The 20,200-nt window shown below is 38.6% G+C and overlaps 1 protein-coding gene across 3 annotated transcripts in view; it reads right to left on the reverse strand.

Annotated features, from left to right (window-relative positions):
• C4H1orf87 (chromosome 4 C1orf87 homolog) overlaps positions 1-20,200 on the reverse strand; it is an 87,292-nt gene that overhangs the window by 14,575 nt on the left and 52,517 nt on the right. For all 3 annotated transcript variants that reach the window (XM_027623518.2, XM_027623508.2, XM_027623499.2), the window contains 2 exons: positions 16,284-16,381; positions 2,905-2,969 (listed from right to left, as the gene is read on the reverse strand). In XM_027623518.2, the coding sequence (XP_027479319.2) occupies positions 2,905-2,969; positions 16,284-16,381 (163 nt within the window). The remainder of the gene's footprint in view (positions 1-2,904; positions 2,970-16,283; positions 16,382-20,200) is intronic.

Below are 20,200 nucleotides of genomic sequence, written 5' to 3' on the forward strand. Positions count from 1 at the left end.
ATACAGAAATGGGAAGAGATCAAGGCATTAATTTTCTCAGTAAGCAACAGGCTATCACAACAACAATGCAACAAAAGTATCGTCAAAGTCCTGTTTTGCACTGTGGAGTGCAATCTTGCCTAAAAAACTTTGTCATACCTGTAATCACCCTATCAGAGCAATAGAGCAGGTATTTTTTTTTTTATTTCATATTTTCAGTTCATTTTAGAGATGAGAAAAATGAGTCCAAGAGAAGTAAAATAAGTGTTCCAATATAAGGTGGTTATTTAGTTGCAAAGGTGAGACTTTGACTCATCTTTTTATACACTTTTCTATGTCATCCATTATGGGTTGAATTCTGTCCCTTCCAAATTCGTATGTTGAGGCCCTAACCCCTAGTATCTCAGAATGTAACTGTTTTTGGAAGACAGGCATTTAAAGAGGTGATTCAGTTCAATTGAAGTCATTAAAACGAGGATACTAATCTTCACCATGACTGGTGTTCTTACGAGGCCAAAAATTTGGGCACACAGAGAGACACCAGGGATGTCCACGCACTGATAAAAGACCATGTGAGGACATAGTGAGAAAGAGGCCGTCTTCAAGCCAGGGAGAGAAAGGCTTCAGAAGAAACCAAACTTGCTGACACTGGGACTTTGAACTTTTAGTCTCCAGAACTATGAGAAAATAAATATCTGTTGTTTAAGCCACTCTAGCAAATGAATGCATCAAGTGACCTGGATTTATATTAGAAGAGAAAGAGAAAGTATTTGGTTTAGACGTTTGTTGTGATCACCTTTTGATGTCCTTGTTTTGTCTTTTCAACAAAACTGAGTTCTCTGAAGTTATAGACGACATCATGAAAAATTAACCCTCGCTTTTTATCACCCTGTTGTCTTCTAGCACATCCCTTCTATCTCTTTTCTATAATGCTGGGCTGGGGAGCTACAACTACATTTCCCAGATACCCTGGCCCACTGGCTTCTGGCTAAATTCCAGCAACGGGAGGTGCTTGGAGGGAGATTAGACTGTGGGGAGAGTAGAAGTACTCTCTTCTTGTTTTTGGAGTTTGTTAGTATCTGTCCAGAATCAGGGGAGAGCTACTGCTGTTGCTAAGATTTGAGCTGTCAGAGAAGCCTCCTGGATCTCACTCTTGGGTCTGAAGGAGACTCCTGAAGTGTTTTTCAACATTCTCAGCACAAGTCAAATGTGAAAACTCAAAATTTAGATGAATAGCCACAGGACAGACATCCCATTCAGTAGGTGCAGCATTGACCACATGGTGTTCTGTCAGAAATCCAAGCACCAGCCCCCTTTGTGAAACACTGAGTTTCAAACTATGTGGTGTAACCAGCTATGTGGCATCTCCTTCAAAATTCTTTCTCTAGCTCCAAGCTATATTCTTGGAGATCCTAGAATCAACTATGTAGTAGCACTCACCAAGATTCTGCTAATAATACACCTTTCACTATGTTCCCTCAGCCCTAAGGATGAGAGCTGCTTTCTATAACTCCTAAGCTCTGGGTTACCTCAACTGTCATGGGTTGAACTGTGCCTTTGAACATAGCTACCACTGGCACCTGTTAATGTGACCTTATTTGGAAGCAGGCTCTTTTTATATGTAATCAAGTTAAGATGATGTCATTCTGGGTTAGGGAGAACCCTAAATCCAATGAATAGTGGTGGCTTTATATGAAAGAGGAGCTACAGAGACACAAAAGAGACAGAGTTGGAAGAAGGCCATGTGAAGACAGAGGCAGACAGTGGAATTAAGCAACCATAAGCCAAGGAATGCCTGGAGCCACCAGAAGCTTGAAGAGGTAAGGAAGAACTCTTTCTTAGAGCCTTCAGAAGGAGCATGGCTCTGCTGACACCTTGGTTTCTGACTTCTGGTCTCCAGAACTGTGAGAGACTATTCTCTCTCTTTCTGTTATTTTAAGCCATCCAGTTTGTGGCATTTTGTTATGGCGGCCCTAAGGAAATGAATACACACACCATCCTCTTTTTGCTCTTTCAATCTAATGCTTGTGCAGCCAGTCCCCCAATCCTCTGTTGTAAATTCCCTGTTCGAAATACCCAGTAAGGTTTTTGTTCTGCTGAAATGCAAACAGAGATGCCACCCCTCCTCTCAAACTTTCAGTACCTTGTATTTTGATCCAAAAGATAATCAGTAAATGGTTGATGAATATAGTAAATAGAGAAATTGCAACAGCAGATTAATATCAATGCATATTTTTTCACCTGTCATATTTAAAACTTGCTAATTGCTAAATATTTTGCCCAAATTAATCTTTATAATTTTACTTAATAATATGTCTTGGAAATCTTCCTGTATCAAGGCCAGCCATGTTATTTTACAGCTGCATAGCTTTATCAATTGGATATACTGTAATTTAATTGTCCCTGAAGGATTTCTCATTGTTTCCATTCTTATTTTTAATTTTTTAAGAAAATGTTTATTTCAGTTTTTAGAGGCATTTACCAAAAAATGCTACACTAAACTTTTATTTTGTTCTGTTTTATTTTATTTTACTTTAATTTTATTTTTTTTTTTTTTGTGAGATGCCAGTAAGGTAATTACCTAGCTGTAGCATTCCTAGATATAAGGGACTGTACAACTGAAGTTCTAATAAATATTGTCCACTTCTTCTATAAGTGCTTCATTCATCTGAAAGGGCTCTCACTAGAGAAGGCTTCATGATATAATACAACTTGGAGAATTATGCCTTTAATGAGCCCACTGGACTAAAAGAATAGCCAGTAGGACAATTCTGACTCCTACTTTTTCTGCGCTGCTGAGCCATTTACATTTCTGAGAGCACTGAGATGAAACCCAACAAGCAAACCACCAGAGCATAGCAGCAGAGTCAATAGTAGCTCTGAGAAATGGGAGGTCTCTCAAGGAAGAAAATCGCAAAAACTCACCTGTAGGCAAATCATGTGACAAATCAGAGGAAGCTTTGCTCAATAATTCAACAAAATTCTGCCATCTGTGCAAGAAAGGGAAACAGAGTATTGGTGATCAATGTAGAAAGCTCTGGAAGAATGTGCAATAAAGCTCGAAGTTTCTATTGATTGATATTGAAGGAGCTTTTTTTTTTTTGTAGCTGAAGGAATTTTTATTTTTATTTTATTTTTTTATTATGTTATGTTAATCACCATCCACACTGGCCAAACTATGGAAAGCATAGTCTTTATCCATTCATCTGTCCATCGACGGATGGATGGATGGATAAAGAAGATGTGATATATATGTATATTAAAAATTTTAAAAAATATATATATATACAGTGGAATATTATGCAGCCATCAGAAGGAATGGAATCTTGCCATTTGCAATGATGTGGATGGAACTGGAGGGTATTATGCTGAAGGAGCTTTTTGATATCTGTATCATTCAGGGTATAATTCAGGAAACAGAAACTACTTTAGAAGTCTCTACTACAACAGGGCTTTAGTATAGGAAATTAGGTGCCTACACAATTATTGCAGGGGTTAGTAGAATGGAGGTTGGCATCTGCTGCTAGGCTCAGGATTAGTTCTCACCAGTTCTGGAGAGCAGTAAACTGCAGGAAGTTCTGACTGACGTCTCAGTTGTCCCTGACTATGAGGTTGGTGACTAGGCAGTACAAAATGCATTTTGGCCACTGCAAAAACTGATGCCTGCCAGGGTCTGGGGTTGCTACTACTTCAGGAAAATAAATGAATACTTAAAATGTCCCCGCCCCCACCCCCACACCTTCTGCCTTTCAAATCACACGAAATTGCATCTCACTGATGGAGCTTAAATCAATTCCAGAACCTTGGTGTTTTTTTGTAGCTTTCCCAAGAATGGGAAGTATTGCAATACAGGAAAAAACATAGGAGGGGATATAGAAATGGGTTCTGAATGCAAATAGACAATATTTAATGAAATCTACAAGCAGCAACTGCATTAAACAATGTATGTATGTGGGACAGTCAGAGAGTCGTTGAAGGCTTACTAGTACTTTAGGAACACTTTGGTAGTGAAAATCACCTGTATTTGCTTGCCTGGCATCTATCCTCCATTAATATACAAATATGTTCTCCTCTGGGATGATGGACTATAATCAATGCCCCATAGCCTACCCTGGCCAATGTTGTGACTCACCTTGTCTAATCTCTATTTGTCACTTTCTCCACTCATCCCTCCTTACTTTCCTCCCTCTCTCCCATTCCATATCTCTGTATCTCTCATTAATTTTTGGTTCTGATTCTTCCCAAAGTTTTATTTTTCCCCAGTTTTGTGTATAACTCCATATACTTTCAAAATATTTCTTTTTGCTTATGTTAACAAAAGGCAGTTTCTGTTGCTAGCAACCAAACTGCAACTGATCAGTATTGTTATCTCCTCCTTGCCCATCAGAAGTCAAGCAACTATAAAGCCCAAGTTGTGAGATACAGAAGCCCTGAATTTTCTAGAAGAGTTCTAATGTCATGTGATTTTACTCTTTAAATAAAAATGATTCATTGTTTTGCTTATACCTCATAAAACTTTTCCTATGCATGACATCTCAAGTCAGAAAATTTCTTTGGTTGGTATGGAAATATGGCCTCCAGAGCTTCATGTCAGTTTGGGCACAGAATAGATAAGGTGTAGGTATGCAGAATCATAAGCCTGATAAGCTGATGACTCTATCAGCTGCTGAAGGGATACACAGGGAAAAGAAAGTTGGAAAAGCAGCACTGTTGAGAAATATCAATAATCATGCAAAGGTCTGATATTAATACAGATCTGAAAGTGAGCTGCAGTGGAAGCCAACTCCTGTCTTCGATGCTTGCTGCAATTCTGTCCTCTTAGGAGGGCCAGGCTTAGGCCTGCACTATCTTCTGATTCTTAGAAAAACAGCCACAACAACACAACAACAAAAATCTAGATCCATCAATGGTTCCATATTGCATAACATTTATTTTTCAGAGCTGTTAGGAGTTATCAAATATGAGATAAGACATCTGGACCAACAGCATCAGAAACTCTTCTGCTCCTTCTTGAATGGTACTGATAGTAGGGGGAGGAGACTGTGAGAAAATTTTGTTAAGTATTGAGCCTGGACACTGCCTGATTTAAATGGTGTGTAAGACTTATGTGACCAATGAAATCCTTGAGATCCTTCTAATTATTTTTTCCTTTCTTCCATATTCTTTACATTACCCTAGGACCTTTGAAGAGCCAGTGATAATTTAAATGTGAGAATGGGTTCCAGTTACCATAACAGGCACTATAAATCTAATCACAGAAGCAGGTGCCAAACTCCCAATGTTGAGTCAGAGAGTTCAGGACTGGAGGACAAGGTCTGTGAGCCTGATTTTAGACTCAGGCAGATCTGAGTTCAAATTCTAGCTTCCACTAGGTTATTAAGTTAAAACGGCCTTTAGTAAGCATTCTGAGTACTTTGTGTGCATTATCTCATTTAATCGTGACAACCATCCTATGAAACATGTAAATGAGTTGCCCAAGGACACACTGATCAATGGAGTAGCCAGAATTTAAACTCTGGCTGTTTGACTCCAAATCCTGCATGCTCAACCATTGTATTATATGGCCTTACACGTGAATGTAATATTTGGTTTCAGTTACATTTTTTTTCTCATGAACACAGCTCCAGTGTCTTCTGATATTCATTATTTCAGAAGTTTGAGGTCAGTCTGATTTGGGTTCATTTAAAATTAATGTTTTCCTGCCTTTCTTTTGTTTAGTTTTATTTTGGTTTTGGCCTGCATCCTTAAGTAATTTTCTTTGTCTCTGTAAAAACAAAACTTTTGTCAGGATAGACATGGATACATTTTTTTTCTTCATTTAGCTTGGTCATACTGAGTCCTTTCGATCTGTACACAGAGGGTTTTTTCTTTTTTCCCCATCTCTGCAAAGTTTTTTCAGTTGTGGCTTTTGTTGTTAGCTCATGTTCCATTTTTTCTAGTTTCTTCTTCCACAGTGTCAAGGCCTCTTAGGTTCAATTTCTTTTTTTCTTTTTTTCTTTTTTAAGATTTTATTTATTTATTTGAGAGAGAGAGAATGACAGATAGAAAGCACGAGACGGAAGAGGGTCAGAGGGAGAAGCAGACTCCCCGCTGAGCAGGGAGCCCGATGTGGGACTCGATCCCGGGACTCCAGGATCATGACCTGAGCCGAAGGCAGTTGCTTAACCAACTGAGCCACCCAGGCGCCCTCTTAGGTTCAATTTCTATTCTTCCTCTTCTATGTCTACTATCCTCTCTCATTTTTTTCTCTGTTTTTCTTTTTTAGATTTTGTGGAAACCTCTCAAGTTTGACATTCTGTAATAGATTTTCTCTGTTACTTTTACTTTTTATTGATTCCTGGTTACCTCTTTTATTTTTGTAAATAATATTTTCTTGGAGGGTGCCTGGGTTGCTCAGTCGGTTAAGTGTCTGATTCTTAGTTTCTGCTCAGGTCCCGATCTCAGGGTCGTAGGATTGAGCCCCACGTTGGGCTCCACATGGAGCATGGAGTCTGTTTAAGATTCTATCTCTCCCTTCTCCTTTGCCCCTCCCCCCACCACTCACGCTTGCTCGCTTTCTCTCTCAAAAAATTAATTAATATTTTATTGGAATACAACCACAGCCATTTGTTAGTGTTGTTTGTTGCTGCTTTCAGGCTACAGTGACATAGTTGGGTAGTGGAAATAGACTGTACACCCACAAAGCCCAAAATATTTACTATCAGGCCCTTTATAGAAAAAGTTTGTTGACCTAAAAATGTAATACAAATATCTTAATATCATCAAATATCTAGCAATAATCAGATTTCCTTGATTGTCTCATAATTTTTATTGAGATATAATTGATATGTAACATTATATTAGTTTCAGGTATACAACATAATGATTCAATATATGTATATATAGAGAAGTGATCCCAATTAGTCTAGTTGACGTACATCAGCACACATAGTTACAATCCTGATTACCTCTTAATTTGGCTTATAGAAGCTTCTGTTTCTTGAAACTGTCCATGTTTTACTAAGTTCTTTCTAATTTCTTCTGTTCACTTTAGTGCTTTCTAAATTTCATTTTATTTATTTATTTTTTATTTTAATTTTATTTTTTTAAAGATTTTATTTATTTATTTGACAGAGAGAGAGAGAGAGAGAGAGAGACACGTAGAGAGAGGGAACACAAGCAGGGGGAGTGGGAGAGGGAGAAGCAGGCTTCCTGTGGAGCAGGGAGCCCGATGCGGGGCTCGATTCCAGGACCCTGGGATCATGACCTGAGCCGAAGGCAGACGCTCAACGACTGAGCCACCCAGGTGCCCCTAAATTTCATTTTAATAGCTTATTATGCTTATTACTTTCCAGTTGGTTTCAATAGAGGACATGGCTACATAAGGCCTACAGAGAACACCAATGGCTTTCTAAAGGTTTCCTAGTTTTTAGAGTAGATCATTTTCAAAAATTTGCTGCTATTTGGAGTCTGCAGGATTGTCATTGCCTCTCCATGTTCCGCAGTATTTTTTAAAATTAGGCCTCATATTTGGGGTTTTCTCTATTCACTGTCAAATGAGGAACTGTTCACATTCTGCACAACCCAACAGATTGAGTTGCAGAGACTTCCCTTGGCCCTGTTTACTGCTCATTTAGCCCTACAGTCAAGGAATGAGTGACAGCCCTCACTGATGCCTGGTGTCCCTTCACTGGGACCACCTCAGAGATGGGTTGCGTATCAGACATGAAATTAGCCTGTATGTCATCATTGATACACGCAGCATATACAATTACTAGGATCTCCCTCTCTCTGCAGCAACCCACCTGCTTTATTGCTAGGAATTATGCCTCATCAAATGCAGACCTCACACCCAGGTTTGCCCCTGCCCACCCCAACTTTCTGCCCTGTCATTCTTGGAAGTTGAGCTTTCTGCGTAGGTACAGAAAAGCAGTGTGTGGGGATGGACACAGACTGACAGTATCAGGCAGCTACAGAAAGCAGTGCCTGTGTCATTTTCTAGTGGGTTAAGACTGGGGGCCTCCAAATCAAGGGGAAGTCTGATGAAAGGATGAGAGATCTTCTGTCAGCTGTACTTCTCACAGGTAGACAGGGCAAAGCATGGGGGCCAACTCACTGATTTTCCCAGATTCCATTTACTTATAGTTAGTGGCTCTTCCTTCTAGATTTTGACACTAGAGCGCTTACTAGTTTTTGCTGCTGGTGGGGTTTTTGCTTCTTTATTTACTTATTGGAATTTTAATCACGGATTGATAAGTGGATAACATTTTATACAGTAAGTGGAGGACATTTTATACAATAGGTCATTTTATACAGTAAGTCTTATATATTAAAAAAAAATGAAACAAAAGCCTAAACATACCAAACATACAAAAGGTGGGCTATTTGATAGAAACACCCCGGTAATCTTGATGAAGTTAATTATAGGTGACATGTTTCTATATGAGCATACCGGCTTAAACCAAAAGTGTGCTGGTGCTTACTTCCCAAGCCCATTGCCTTTCTCCAGCTTGTGAAATGTATGCTCCAGCCATAACCAATAGCTCATAGTTCTCCAAACTCGCGACGCTTGCTTCTTTGTCTTGGCACATACTGCTCTTTTTCCCTTTGAGACACTCTTCTCCTTCTCTTATCTGGTTAGTCCCTACAAGTCCCCCCAAGCTCAGCTGAAATGTAGAATAGAATAGCGCTGAGGTGCCAGCTCTATTCAGACTGCTAGAATCAAAGGTTAAGTCCCATGATCTGAAGCATTTAATCATTATAACCATTCCCTTAAGGATCCTATAATCTCCTTCACCTGAGAGGGCACAGAATATGCTAGAAGGAGGAGGCAGGTAGGCTGTCATAACAAAATACCATAGACTGGGGGTTAAACAACAGAAATTTATTTTCTATGGTTTGGAAAGCTAGAAGTCCAAAATCAAGGTGTCAGCAGGTTTGGCTTCTTCTGAGGCTTCTGTCATTGGCTTGCAGATGGCTACTTTCTCGCTGTGTCCTCACATGGTCTTTTCTCTGTGTTAGCCCATCCTTGGTGTTTCTGTTTCCAAATTTCTTCTTATAAGGATACCAGTCAGATTGGATTAGGGGCCACCCTAATGGCCTCATTTTATTTAACTCAACTGCCTCTTTAAAGGCTTTATCTCCAAACAGGGTCATAGTGTAAGGTACTGGAGGTTAGGGCTTCAACACATGAGTTTGGGGAGATGCAATTCAGCCCATAACAGAAACAAAGATTCAAAGAAGCCCAACTTTTGGGACAATTCTTAAGGTCTCTGAACCTCAGTTTACTCATCTGTGAAGTGGGTATAAAAACATAACTCGTGGGACTGTTGGGAGAATAAAATGAGATAGGCCATGTAAAGCATTTAGTCCCATGCCTGGGGCATATTAGGTGCCACCTGCATGGATCTCACAGCCTCAAGTCAGGAGGTTATTTTGGTTATGTTATTTAACTCAGCCACTGGGACGCTCATTCCACCCACCATCTTCCTTTGTGTTCACCTTCTCGATTGTGGGCCCTGCATTGTATTCTTCTTGCCTTCCAGTTAACTGTGAGCAGCACAACCCTTCCCTGATTCATAGGCAACAAACTTTCAAATCCTTGCAAAAGAATTCTTTTTTCATTTGACAGATGAGGAAATTAAGGTTAAGAGCAATTAGTTACTTGCCCAACTTCCCAAAGCTAGGGCCTTTCAGAGCTTTCTATCTAGGCCTGCATGATTCCAGAGCTCTTGCTGCCCTTCCCCAAGGACAGGGGCTGAAGGGCTGGGGGAGGTGCTCAACCAGTGACGAGAAGTTACCTCCTGGGCTGGTCCCTGGGCTTCTTTGGACCATGCCTTCCCCTGGAACTTAAGCGCCTCCTTGCTTTTGTATCTGTATCTCACACCCCTCCTGGGTCTTAGGGGAGAGGACAGAAGCTACTGAGCTCCTCAAATCCAGACTGCTCAGCACCAAGCCAGCCATGGAACTCGGTGGGTTTGCCTAAAGCCCCTGTGCTTAGTCACTATCCTAGAAGCTTCTGAGTTTCCTAGGACTTGTATGAGAGTCTGCATGGTGTATTGAGAGTGAAGACTCTGAAGCTAGAGAGCCTGCTTTTGACTCAGCCTGACGATGAATTCATTTATCAGTTACCTATTGGTTTTACCCTCTCTGTGCCTTAGTTTCCTCTTTTACAAAAGAGTAGTACCTACCTCCTGGGGCACTTACAAGGACTAAAAGACTTAATGTTTATAAAACACTTAAGAGTATTGCCTGTAATATAGTAAGCAGTATGTAAATGTTGACTCTTAATAATAATAATAATATTAATGCTATTATTATTATTATTCTCACCCCATATGGATATGGACTTCTGCAAGAGAAGACGAAATTAATGAACTCTTAAAAGCCAGGTCCAGTTCCCAAGACCCAGCCGATGGGCAGATCCATAACGTGTCTCTAATTGCTCACAATCTACCAATTTTCCTATTCCCATTTACAAGTATTTGCGGAGTCAGACACCTCATGTTTGCTTTAGCTCCTAAAATCCTCTGGGTGTTTCTGGGATTATCAAACTAGTCCTTTTCAACCTAATTGCACTCTTCATAATGGGCCAGATGTGTATGATAAGTCCTACTTGTGGCTGTGTCAATTGCTGCATTCTATTTATGCAGCTTCCAGAGCAGCTTCATTATTTATCCCCTCCCCCAACACAATTTGGCTTGTGTGGCAGTGTTTTAAACCCGTGTGAAGCATTTAATTTTGCCAATACAATTTTAGGGTATTAGTTTGCCTCCTGTTCTCTCTCTGCCCTCCTTAATTACCATTTATTGCAAAGTCACACAGAAACATTAAATGCTAATTCTGACTTACGTGTTCCTGGCCAAGAACAAGGGTAATAATTTCCATCCAACACAACCTGAACTCATTTTACATAAGGGTGATTCAGAGTAGAGATTTGAAATCGTAATCAAGTCTTTCTCAAAATCGCCTTACCCTAGCAGACGTTCACTAATGTCTCTGCTAATTGGTAGGCAAATGACAAAAAACAAAATCTCAGTGTTAAAAAAAAAAAAACAATGCAAGAAACAACAACTTTGTAACAGCATTCGTGAAATTGCTCCTCTCATCAGCTCTTGCAACGTGACAGTTTAAGAAGGGAACACAACTCATTTTATTTGGTTAGATGGGGCTAATCCTACATCACCATAATCCCTCCTGATGTTTTATTGATTCTAAAGGACATTTAATCAGGAAGCAGCTCAGCACTAGAATCCTGCTAATTAGCAAGCAGCCACATTCCAAATGGGTTCCCAATTGAACAGCAGATTAATGGACAATATGTACTAAAATAATGATTCGTGTGTTCAGCTCCTAAAATGTGTGTCTAAATTGCATCTTTAATCTCTAAAAGATATAGGTTTGTATTCAAAGCCCTTAACGGAATGGATTTAATTCAACAGAAGAAGCTTTAGCCAATGACTGTTTAAGGATGAAACAGGTTTATCACTTATAAATGCAATTCTTCACTGGTTCTCATGGTTTGATGTCCTTGAACATTCAAAGGTCAAAGACAGATGAATAAAGAAACCATTGTGCTTCTCTGATATGCACATAAAACAGTGGGAAATTGAGAATTTTGATATACATAGCCTAACTTCATTTGCTTCCCAATCACTCTTATTCTCATATCTGTTTCCTGGAATCTTGGTTCCAGACCCCATCTTTTAATCAAGTATACTATATACCAGGTATAATGTGAGGTCTTATACTTGCATTTTTATCGGTGCCTTTTTGGGACTCCCAATTTTAGATTATTGGTTTTCTACTTGGCTCTTAGCCCACTTTTCTGCTTTTGCTGCTTAACCACCTCCCTCCCCCTTACCCAAACACCCCCAGGGTTTTATAAGGGAAACTCCCATGACCCGAAGCTGGTCTGGTGGAAATTCATTGGCTAGGCTCAACCTCCTTCCCTCATTTACTTATCAGTTGATGTTTGCCTGTAACCTCCACCATTCTTTGCTTTTCTGTATTGCTCTTATCATCATGTGATATATGTCACATATTCCAGCTTATTTATTGTTTCTCTTCCCCATTAGAATACAAGCTTCATGAGAGAGGGGACTGTTCCATTCATATCTGTATTCCCAGTGATTAGAGTAGTGCTTGGTATACAGTAGCTCGACAAATATTTGTTAACTAAATTAATAACTGGATTAATCAAATGTTTACTGTGTGACTATCATGTGCCAAGTACTGGCCTATAAGATATTGGGGATATAATGTGAGGGAAACAGTCATATTCCCTGCCAGCATGGAGATGACTATCAAGACATTAAAGTAACAAATCACACAAATAAATGTATAATTACAAATAATGATAAGTTTTAGGAAAGAAAATAGCTGAGTGCTAAGAGAGAGTATAGCACAAGGAACCTGATTTTGATGAGGTCTTTAAGAATGGCCTTCCTCAATTTGACCATGAGAGGGACTAGTCAGAATTTGCAAATCTGCATGCCTCCCTGAGAGTATTTTGAGACTCTACCCCTTTCTTAGTTCAGTTCAATTTCATAAATATTTATTGAATTCTAATATGTGCCAGGCAGTGCTCTATACACTGGATACATCAATGAGTAAAACAAAGACTCAGCCTGCCCCCTGGCAGTATAGCTTATAGTCTATCAGAGATTGACAAATAACAACAAATAAACATCATACATCAGCAAATCACCAAATACATTAGAAGTTGGTAAGTGTGTAGAAGAAAGCAGAAGGAAAGCAGGTTAAGAGGAAGAGGGGCTGAGAGACTACAGATTTAACTAGGGTGGTTAGTGTAAGCCTCATGGACAGGGTGACATTTGAGTAAAAAATAAAATAAAGAAGATGAGAGAGTTAACATGAAGATATCTAGGGAAAAAATGTTTTAAGTAGAGGAAACATTCAGAGGTTAGTTGCTAAGGTGGCTATGTGTTTGGTATGTGTGAGAAAGACAAGGATCACAGTGTAACTGGAACAGAATTTCAATTTCATTCAAGCTACAATGGTAGCTTGAATGAAGTGTAGTTAAGTAACAACAGAGGTGGTGAGAAGTGATCAGATTCTGGGCATATTCTGAAGATAGAGTTGATTCATTAATGAATTTTTGATGGATTGAATAGGAAAGGTGAGAAAAAGACAGCTAAGAATTACAGGTATGTTGTGTTTTCATTTTAATTCAGTTCAAAATATTTTCTAATTTCCCTTTTCTGTCTTAGCATAGGTTATTTAGAAGTGTGTTGTTTAGTTTCATAATGTTTGGAGATTTCCAGTATTTTTGTTTGTTTGCTTTTAATTTCTAATTTAATTCTGTTGTGGTCAGAAAACATATTTTATATGATTTCATCATTTTAAACTTACCAAGACTTGTTTTATGGCTCAGAATATGGTTTATCTTTTAAATAGTTCTGTATGGTTAAAAAGAACTTGTATTCTGCTATTGTATGGAGTGTTCTGTAATTGCTACTTATATCAACTTATTTGATCATTTTTCCAATTTTTATATTATTACTGCTTTTCTATCTCTATTCTATCAATTACTGACAAAGAGATATTATATTCTCCAACTCTAAGTGTGAATTTATCTATTTCTCCTTTGAGTTTTATGTTTTTGCTTCATGTAAATTAAAGCATGTAAATTATTAAGGACATGAACATTTAGGTTTGTTATGTTCTCTTGGTGAATTGACTTTTTGGCATCCCTTGCTTTGTAATCCACTTTGTCTGACCTTAATGTAACCAAGCCAGCTTTCATTTCATTAGAGTATATCATGGTTTATCATTTCCATCCTTTTACTTTTAGTATGTCTATGTCCTTATATTTTAAATGGGTTCATTGTAGACAGCATTTAGACAGTTGAGTCTTGCTTTTTTAATGAAATCTGAAAGTCACTGCCTTTTAATTGGTGCATTTGGATCATTAATACTTAATGTAATTCCTGATATGGTTGGGTTTAAATCTAACACCTTGATATTTATTTCCTATTTGTCTTGTTTCTTGTTTCCTTTTCCTCTTTTTAATCTTTTATCATTTAAATATGCTCATGCTTCCTTTTTATCTTTTAAATTAGTGTTTTAACTTATTATATTCTTCCTTCAAACAAAATTATAATACTTAATTTATAGTATAAGAACCTTATCAAGTACATTTTCATTTCCCCCTTGCAGCCATGTATGCTACTGCCAAATGTTGCACTTATGTTATGAACCTCATAGTGCATTATTCTTATATTTGCTTTAAGCAGTAAATTTTCTTTTAAATAAGAAATGTATCTTTTATTCATCCATACACTCACTATTTCCAGTATTTTCATTTTTTGTGTAGATCCAAAATGATCATTTTCCTTGGCCTGAGGACTTTTAACATTTGTGGTACTGCTCCGATGGTTATGAATTCTCTCATCTCCATCTTATCTTTGTTTTAAAGTCTATTTTGTCTGATGTAATTATAGCTCCCCCAGCTTTCTTTTGGTTTCCATTTGTGTAGAATATCTTTTTCCATCCCTTCACTTTCAGTCTGCACGTTATCCTTACATCTGAATTGAGTCTCTTACAGGCAGTGTATAGATACATCTTGTTTCTCTCTTATACATTCATTCACTCTTTATCTTTTGATTGGAGAATTTAGTCCATTTACATTTAAAATAATTATGGATAGGTATGTACTTATTGCCATTTTGTTCATTGCCTTCTGGTTGTTTTGTAATTCCTCTGTTCCTTTCTTTATCTCTTGTTATCTTCCCTTTGTGGTTTAATGACTTTCTTTAGTGATATGTGTAGATTTCTTTCTCACTATCTTTTGTGTATTTGTGGTTACCATGAGGCTTACATATAACAACTTAGATTTATAACAGTCTATTTTAAGTTGCTCTGAACTATTCCCAACCCTTGTGCAAGACCTAAAAATTTTTCTGTCTCTTTCTTTTGTTCTCTCCTCCCCCCACCCCCCCTGCCTTGGGTAATTTCCTCAAATGGATACATTAGCCAGTACTCAAGAGCAACTCTTTAGAAATCTCCAGAGGGGACTCTCTGGGGATCTCTCTTCTCCACTACTCTGTACTGTGCCTTCTAGCCTCCTTTGCCTTCTTGACCTCCAAATGCCATCTCTTTAACTAAAGAAGAATTCAGGGCTCTGGATTTCCTCTTCTTGTTCAGTAAGCTTAGCTTATCTCATTTATTTTTCTTTCTTTAGGAATCACTGTTCTGTGCTGCCTGGTGTCAAATGTCTGAAAACCATTGTTTCATATATTTTGTCCTGTTTTTTCATTGTTTGACTCTTGATAGTCTATAAAGGTTGGAATTTGAAGTTTCCTGCTTTGTCTTTCAATGACCAAGAAGACTCTGTCCTTAATATACGCAAACATTCTTTAAGTATCTTTAGTAATGAAATTGATTACTTCAGCGGTGCCTGGGTGGCTCAGTCAGTTGAGCGTCTGACTCTTGATTTCAGCTCAGGTCATGATCTCAGGGTTGTGAGATCAAGCCCTGCATTGGGCTCCATGCTCAGTGGGAAGTCTGCTTGAGATTCTCTCTCTTCCTCTCTCTCTGCCCCTCCCCCACTCATGTGTGCTCTCTCTCTAAAATAAATAAATAAATCTTTAAAAAAAAGAAATTGGGGGCTGGGAGGGATGGGATGGCTGGGTGATAGACATTGGGGAGGGTATGTGCTATGGTGAGTGCTGTGAATTGTATAAGACTGTTGAATCACAGACCTGTACCTCTGAAACAGGTAATACATTATATGTTAAAAAAAAAAAAAAGACAGCAGGAAGGGAAAAATGAAGGGGGGAAATTGGAGGGGGAGACGAACCATGAGAGACTATGGACTCTGAGAAACAAACTGAGGGTTCTAGAGGGGAGGGGGATGGGGAGATGGGTTAGCCTGGTGATGGGTATTAAAGAGGGCACATACTGAATGGAGCACTGGGTGTTATATGCAAACAATGAATCATGGAACACTACATCAAAAACTAATGATGTAATGTATGGTGATTAACATAATGAAAAAATAAAAAAATAAAAAAATTATTTCACAATAAAACTTCTAAAGGCAGACCTCACAGGTGCCTGGGTGGCTCAGTTGGTTAAGTGACTGCCTTCGGCTCAGGTCATGATCCTGGAGTCCCGGGATCTAGTCCCGCATCGGGCTCCCTGATCAGCAGGGAGTCTGCTTCTCCCTCTGACCCTCTTCCCTCTTATGCTCTCTATCTCTCATTCTCTCTCTCTCAAATAAATAAATAAAATCTTAAAAAAAAAAAATCTCACTGTTTGGTATCCTAATAGAAGACTATATGAATAAAAAATCAACTTACTTTATTTCACCATGGTACCCCAAATCTTGATGGTTTAGCAATGTTTCCAGGAGATTCAAAGTTAGATATAATCCATGCTTTCCACATATAGCCCTGACCTGCAAAGTAAGAAAGGATTTGGAGTTTCAGTATAATGAAATTAAGATTTGAATTTTAGCTAACATAACACTGTATGTTAACTATACTGGAACTAAAATGTAAAAAATTAAAATAAAAATAACAAATTTTTATTTGATTGCTGCAGAGGTATATTTCATTACTCGAAGCCAATGAACTTTGAAATGTTGATCTTAAATTTTTGCCAGCAATGGAATGGGTGGTCAAGGCCTAGAAGTTATATATACTTATTATACAGGTAAATTGCAAAATATTTTTGTGTATTTCCTTTGATTTATAAAACAAGCTTGATGTATTAGCTTGGCCAATGTTGCCATCTGCATTTCATATAGGATAAAACCAAGACTTAGATTAAGTCACTTCCTTGATGTTACACAGTTCATAAATGATGGAACTTAGTCTAGAAACCAGATGCCCAATAAATTTTTGTTGGATCAATGAATAAAGTGTCATTGTAGTTTCCCAGATATTTAATATTTTCTGACTCTAGCTGACAAATCAGTTCAGTTCTCAGGTTGGTGGGTGGGTGACACTTAGATTCAAACATGTCAGACTTTTAGGGGTATGATAGCATGTTTTGTGTGTTTAGCATATATATATATACATGTGTATATATATATATATATATATTTAGAGACAGAGAGAGAGAGGGGGAGAGCATGGACATGTGGGGGTTGGAGGGGCAGAGGAAGTGGGGGAGAGGGCGAGGGAGAGAGGGAATCTTAAGCAGGCTCCACGTGGAGCCTCATGTGGGGCTTGATCTCATAACCCTGAGATCATGACCTGAGCCAAAATCAAGAGTTGGACACTTAACCAACTGAGCCACCCAGGTGCCCCTAGCATAATGTTTAAACATAGACTTTGGAATGAAACAGGACTTATTTTGGACACTAGATCTGTTGTCTGTGATCTGTCTGACCTTTCTATGCCCAGTGTTTCATGTACTAAATAAGACTAGTATTTTCTAATTCCTAGGGTTCTGTGAGGGTTACATGAGAAAATAAGCAGTTAGAATAATGCCTCGCTTTTAGTACACATTCGATTAATATTTGTTGAAATGAAGAGATGAAGAAAGGAGAGAGAGGAAAGAGGGATGAGAGGAGATGATAGGAAAGGAGAGAAGGGGAGAGAGAAAACAAGAAAAGGAGAAAGAAGGGAGGAAGGAAGGAAGAAAGGAAGGGAGGGGGGAAGGAAGAAAGGAAGGAAAGGTAAAGAAAAAGAGATGTCTAATTTGTGTTTGGACTGAACAGTAGCTACTATTAGTACTTTGAGAGGAAGTTCAGTATAGTGACGTATTTATTATGCATGTTTTTTTACTCTTGATGATTTGACATCCAGGGCTGTGCTGACTCTGGAGTGATTGCCCCTCCCAGGGCTAGCCAATTCCTAGAGAGGGTAAAGGACTGGCTTTAAAGTGTGTTTTTCTTTCATACGCAAACCAACCTCTTCTTCATGGGGGGGAGGAGGTCTCTCACCCTGGGGCCACTATTTCCCTACCCTTATTGCCCCAGGGTCAAGTACTAGGCAACTAGGGATAGCCCCTTTGCCCCAGAGCAAATTATTATTAATTTGCTATATATTAATTATATATTAATTATCCAAACTAGCCAATCCTAAACCTGCTTACCCTGCCTTGTCCATTCCACCATGAGGGCTCCTGCCCACATTTCCCCCTCATCCCCCCTGCCTCCTGACTAGCCCTGCTGCTTCTGGTAGAGCCTGTGTGGGTGTGCCATGCTCCCTTGCCTTGGAAACTGTGTTTAACAAGCTATCTCTTCAGTGGCAATCATCTCCTGATCTGTTGGTCTGAACATAGCTGAATAATATATAAAACCTGGATTTTAAAACAGTGACAAAAAACTAGTCTTTGTTTATCTTTATGGAAGAAAACAAACAACAAATCTAGGTTCAAAACTTGTACATGTTACTTCCTAGGTATAGAGGAGTCCTCTCAGGGATGCTTAACAGAGAAAAAAAGATCATCAATTTGGAACATAAAAAACTGAGTAAGGGTTCACCAGAAGAGTAAGGGGTCAGGGAAAATTCCAGGCCGAAGAAAATCATGTGTGATTAATGGATGAGAAAGGGTATGGTGCTTTTTAGAAACTGCATATTTTTGACATTATCCACTCTACTATAGTATTATACCCTTTTCCAGGCTGGGCAGTAGTGATCTGGTCACTAGAGCCTCTCTACAAGACACGGGATTACTGAGGGCTGCAGCTGTGTTTCATTCATTTTTCTCACCATTTGTTTAGCACCGTGTTGAAAAATAAAGTATCAATAATTATTGAACAAATAAATATGTAGATGAACAAGGAAGTGAATGAAAGAGTTGAAGACAGTCAAGAGTAGAGTGTCTATGGGCAGAGATTGGCAAAAATAAATTTAGAGAGGTAGAAATTAGTCACATTATGCCATTTTACTCCTTAAATAAGAATTGAATTATCTTCATGATTACAGCATATTAATGTATTTTTAAACATCAGTGTACGAGGTTATTCTAAAAACAGTTCATTTACTTCTGGCAACACTGATTTTGCTCTAGGCTAAAATGAACAGCAGATTAGAAATAGTACATCAGGGTTCCTAGAAGCAGATTGATTGATGGCTGCTAAGAGCTGACAGTTATAAAGGAGCAAAAAAACATCTACCAGGAAATTCTGGCAACTTAGTGTTATTCAGGATTATTACTAAAATTGTTTAAAGCTTGAATATTCATAATGATGACCCTTGTTCAAAAAGAAAACATTTCATTATGTGCAGTTTCTTCTGTTTGGTAAGGAAATGTTTTTTAATCAAATGTAAATAAAATGTCTATGTTATTTAGAAAATGACATGTGAAATAAATATTCATTTCCCCAAAATGCTCCTTGAAAGAGTGGCACACAGATGCTCTCTCAACTTCCTCTCTTCCCACTTAAGGCTCCATTTGCATTTTACCCCATCACTGTACTTAAACTGTATTTGCCAAGTCACTGGTAACTTCCATGGTTTGAAATTGCATGAGTACTTTTCAGTCCTAAATATTGGTCTCTTCACAGCATGTAACATGACTGATCATGCCATCCTTCCATAAATCTCTTTTTTGGCTTTCTTGACCACTCCCATGCCTCTTGTGATTATTTTTAGTCTCCTTTGTTGGCTTCTCTTATTCTACAGTGTCCTCCTCTACTTTCCCTTCTTACTTCCCATTGTGTCCTTGGGTAACCCTAACTACTCCCGTGGCTTCAACTGTATATCGAAGATCTTTAAATCGTTACTTCAGCTTTAATCTCTCAACCCAGAACAATGTATTGAAAACTGAGCTCCTCAGCCCATCCTCCACCCCTCCAAAGCTACTCCTTGTCTGTTTTCTATCACAGAGAATGGTACCACCACTCACCAAGTTGCCAAGGCCAGAACCTTGGGAGTCATTTTTGATTCTCCCTAATTCAGGGCCCATATTTAGTTAGTCACCAAGACCTACTTTTCTACCTCCTTAATATCTCTATCTCTCCTGTTAACTGGCCTGGTTTAAAGCCTCCTAACTTCTTGCTTGAATTATTGGAATAGCCTTCTAAAGGGTCTCTTGACCTCTAATTCTTCATATTCCATTAGACTGCTTTTTTCAAATTTCAAATTTGATCATATCATTCACTGTTTAATATCTTTTGATGATCCCTTTGGGCCTTCAGGATAAAGTTCAGCTCCTTCGAAAGCCCCTTCATAAACTGGCTCCTAGTTTCCATTCTAACATCAACTTGGGCAGCATCTCCCACCATCCCCAGCCACCACACCCCCACTATATTATGTCTGTA

The sequence above is a fragment of the Zalophus californianus genome, chromosome 4, assembly GCF_009762305.2.
Source record: "Zalophus californianus isolate mZalCal1 chromosome 4, mZalCal1.pri.v2, whole genome shotgun sequence".
In the NCBI taxonomy this organism is placed as follows: Eukaryota; Metazoa; Chordata; class Mammalia; order Carnivora; family Otariidae; genus Zalophus; species Zalophus californianus.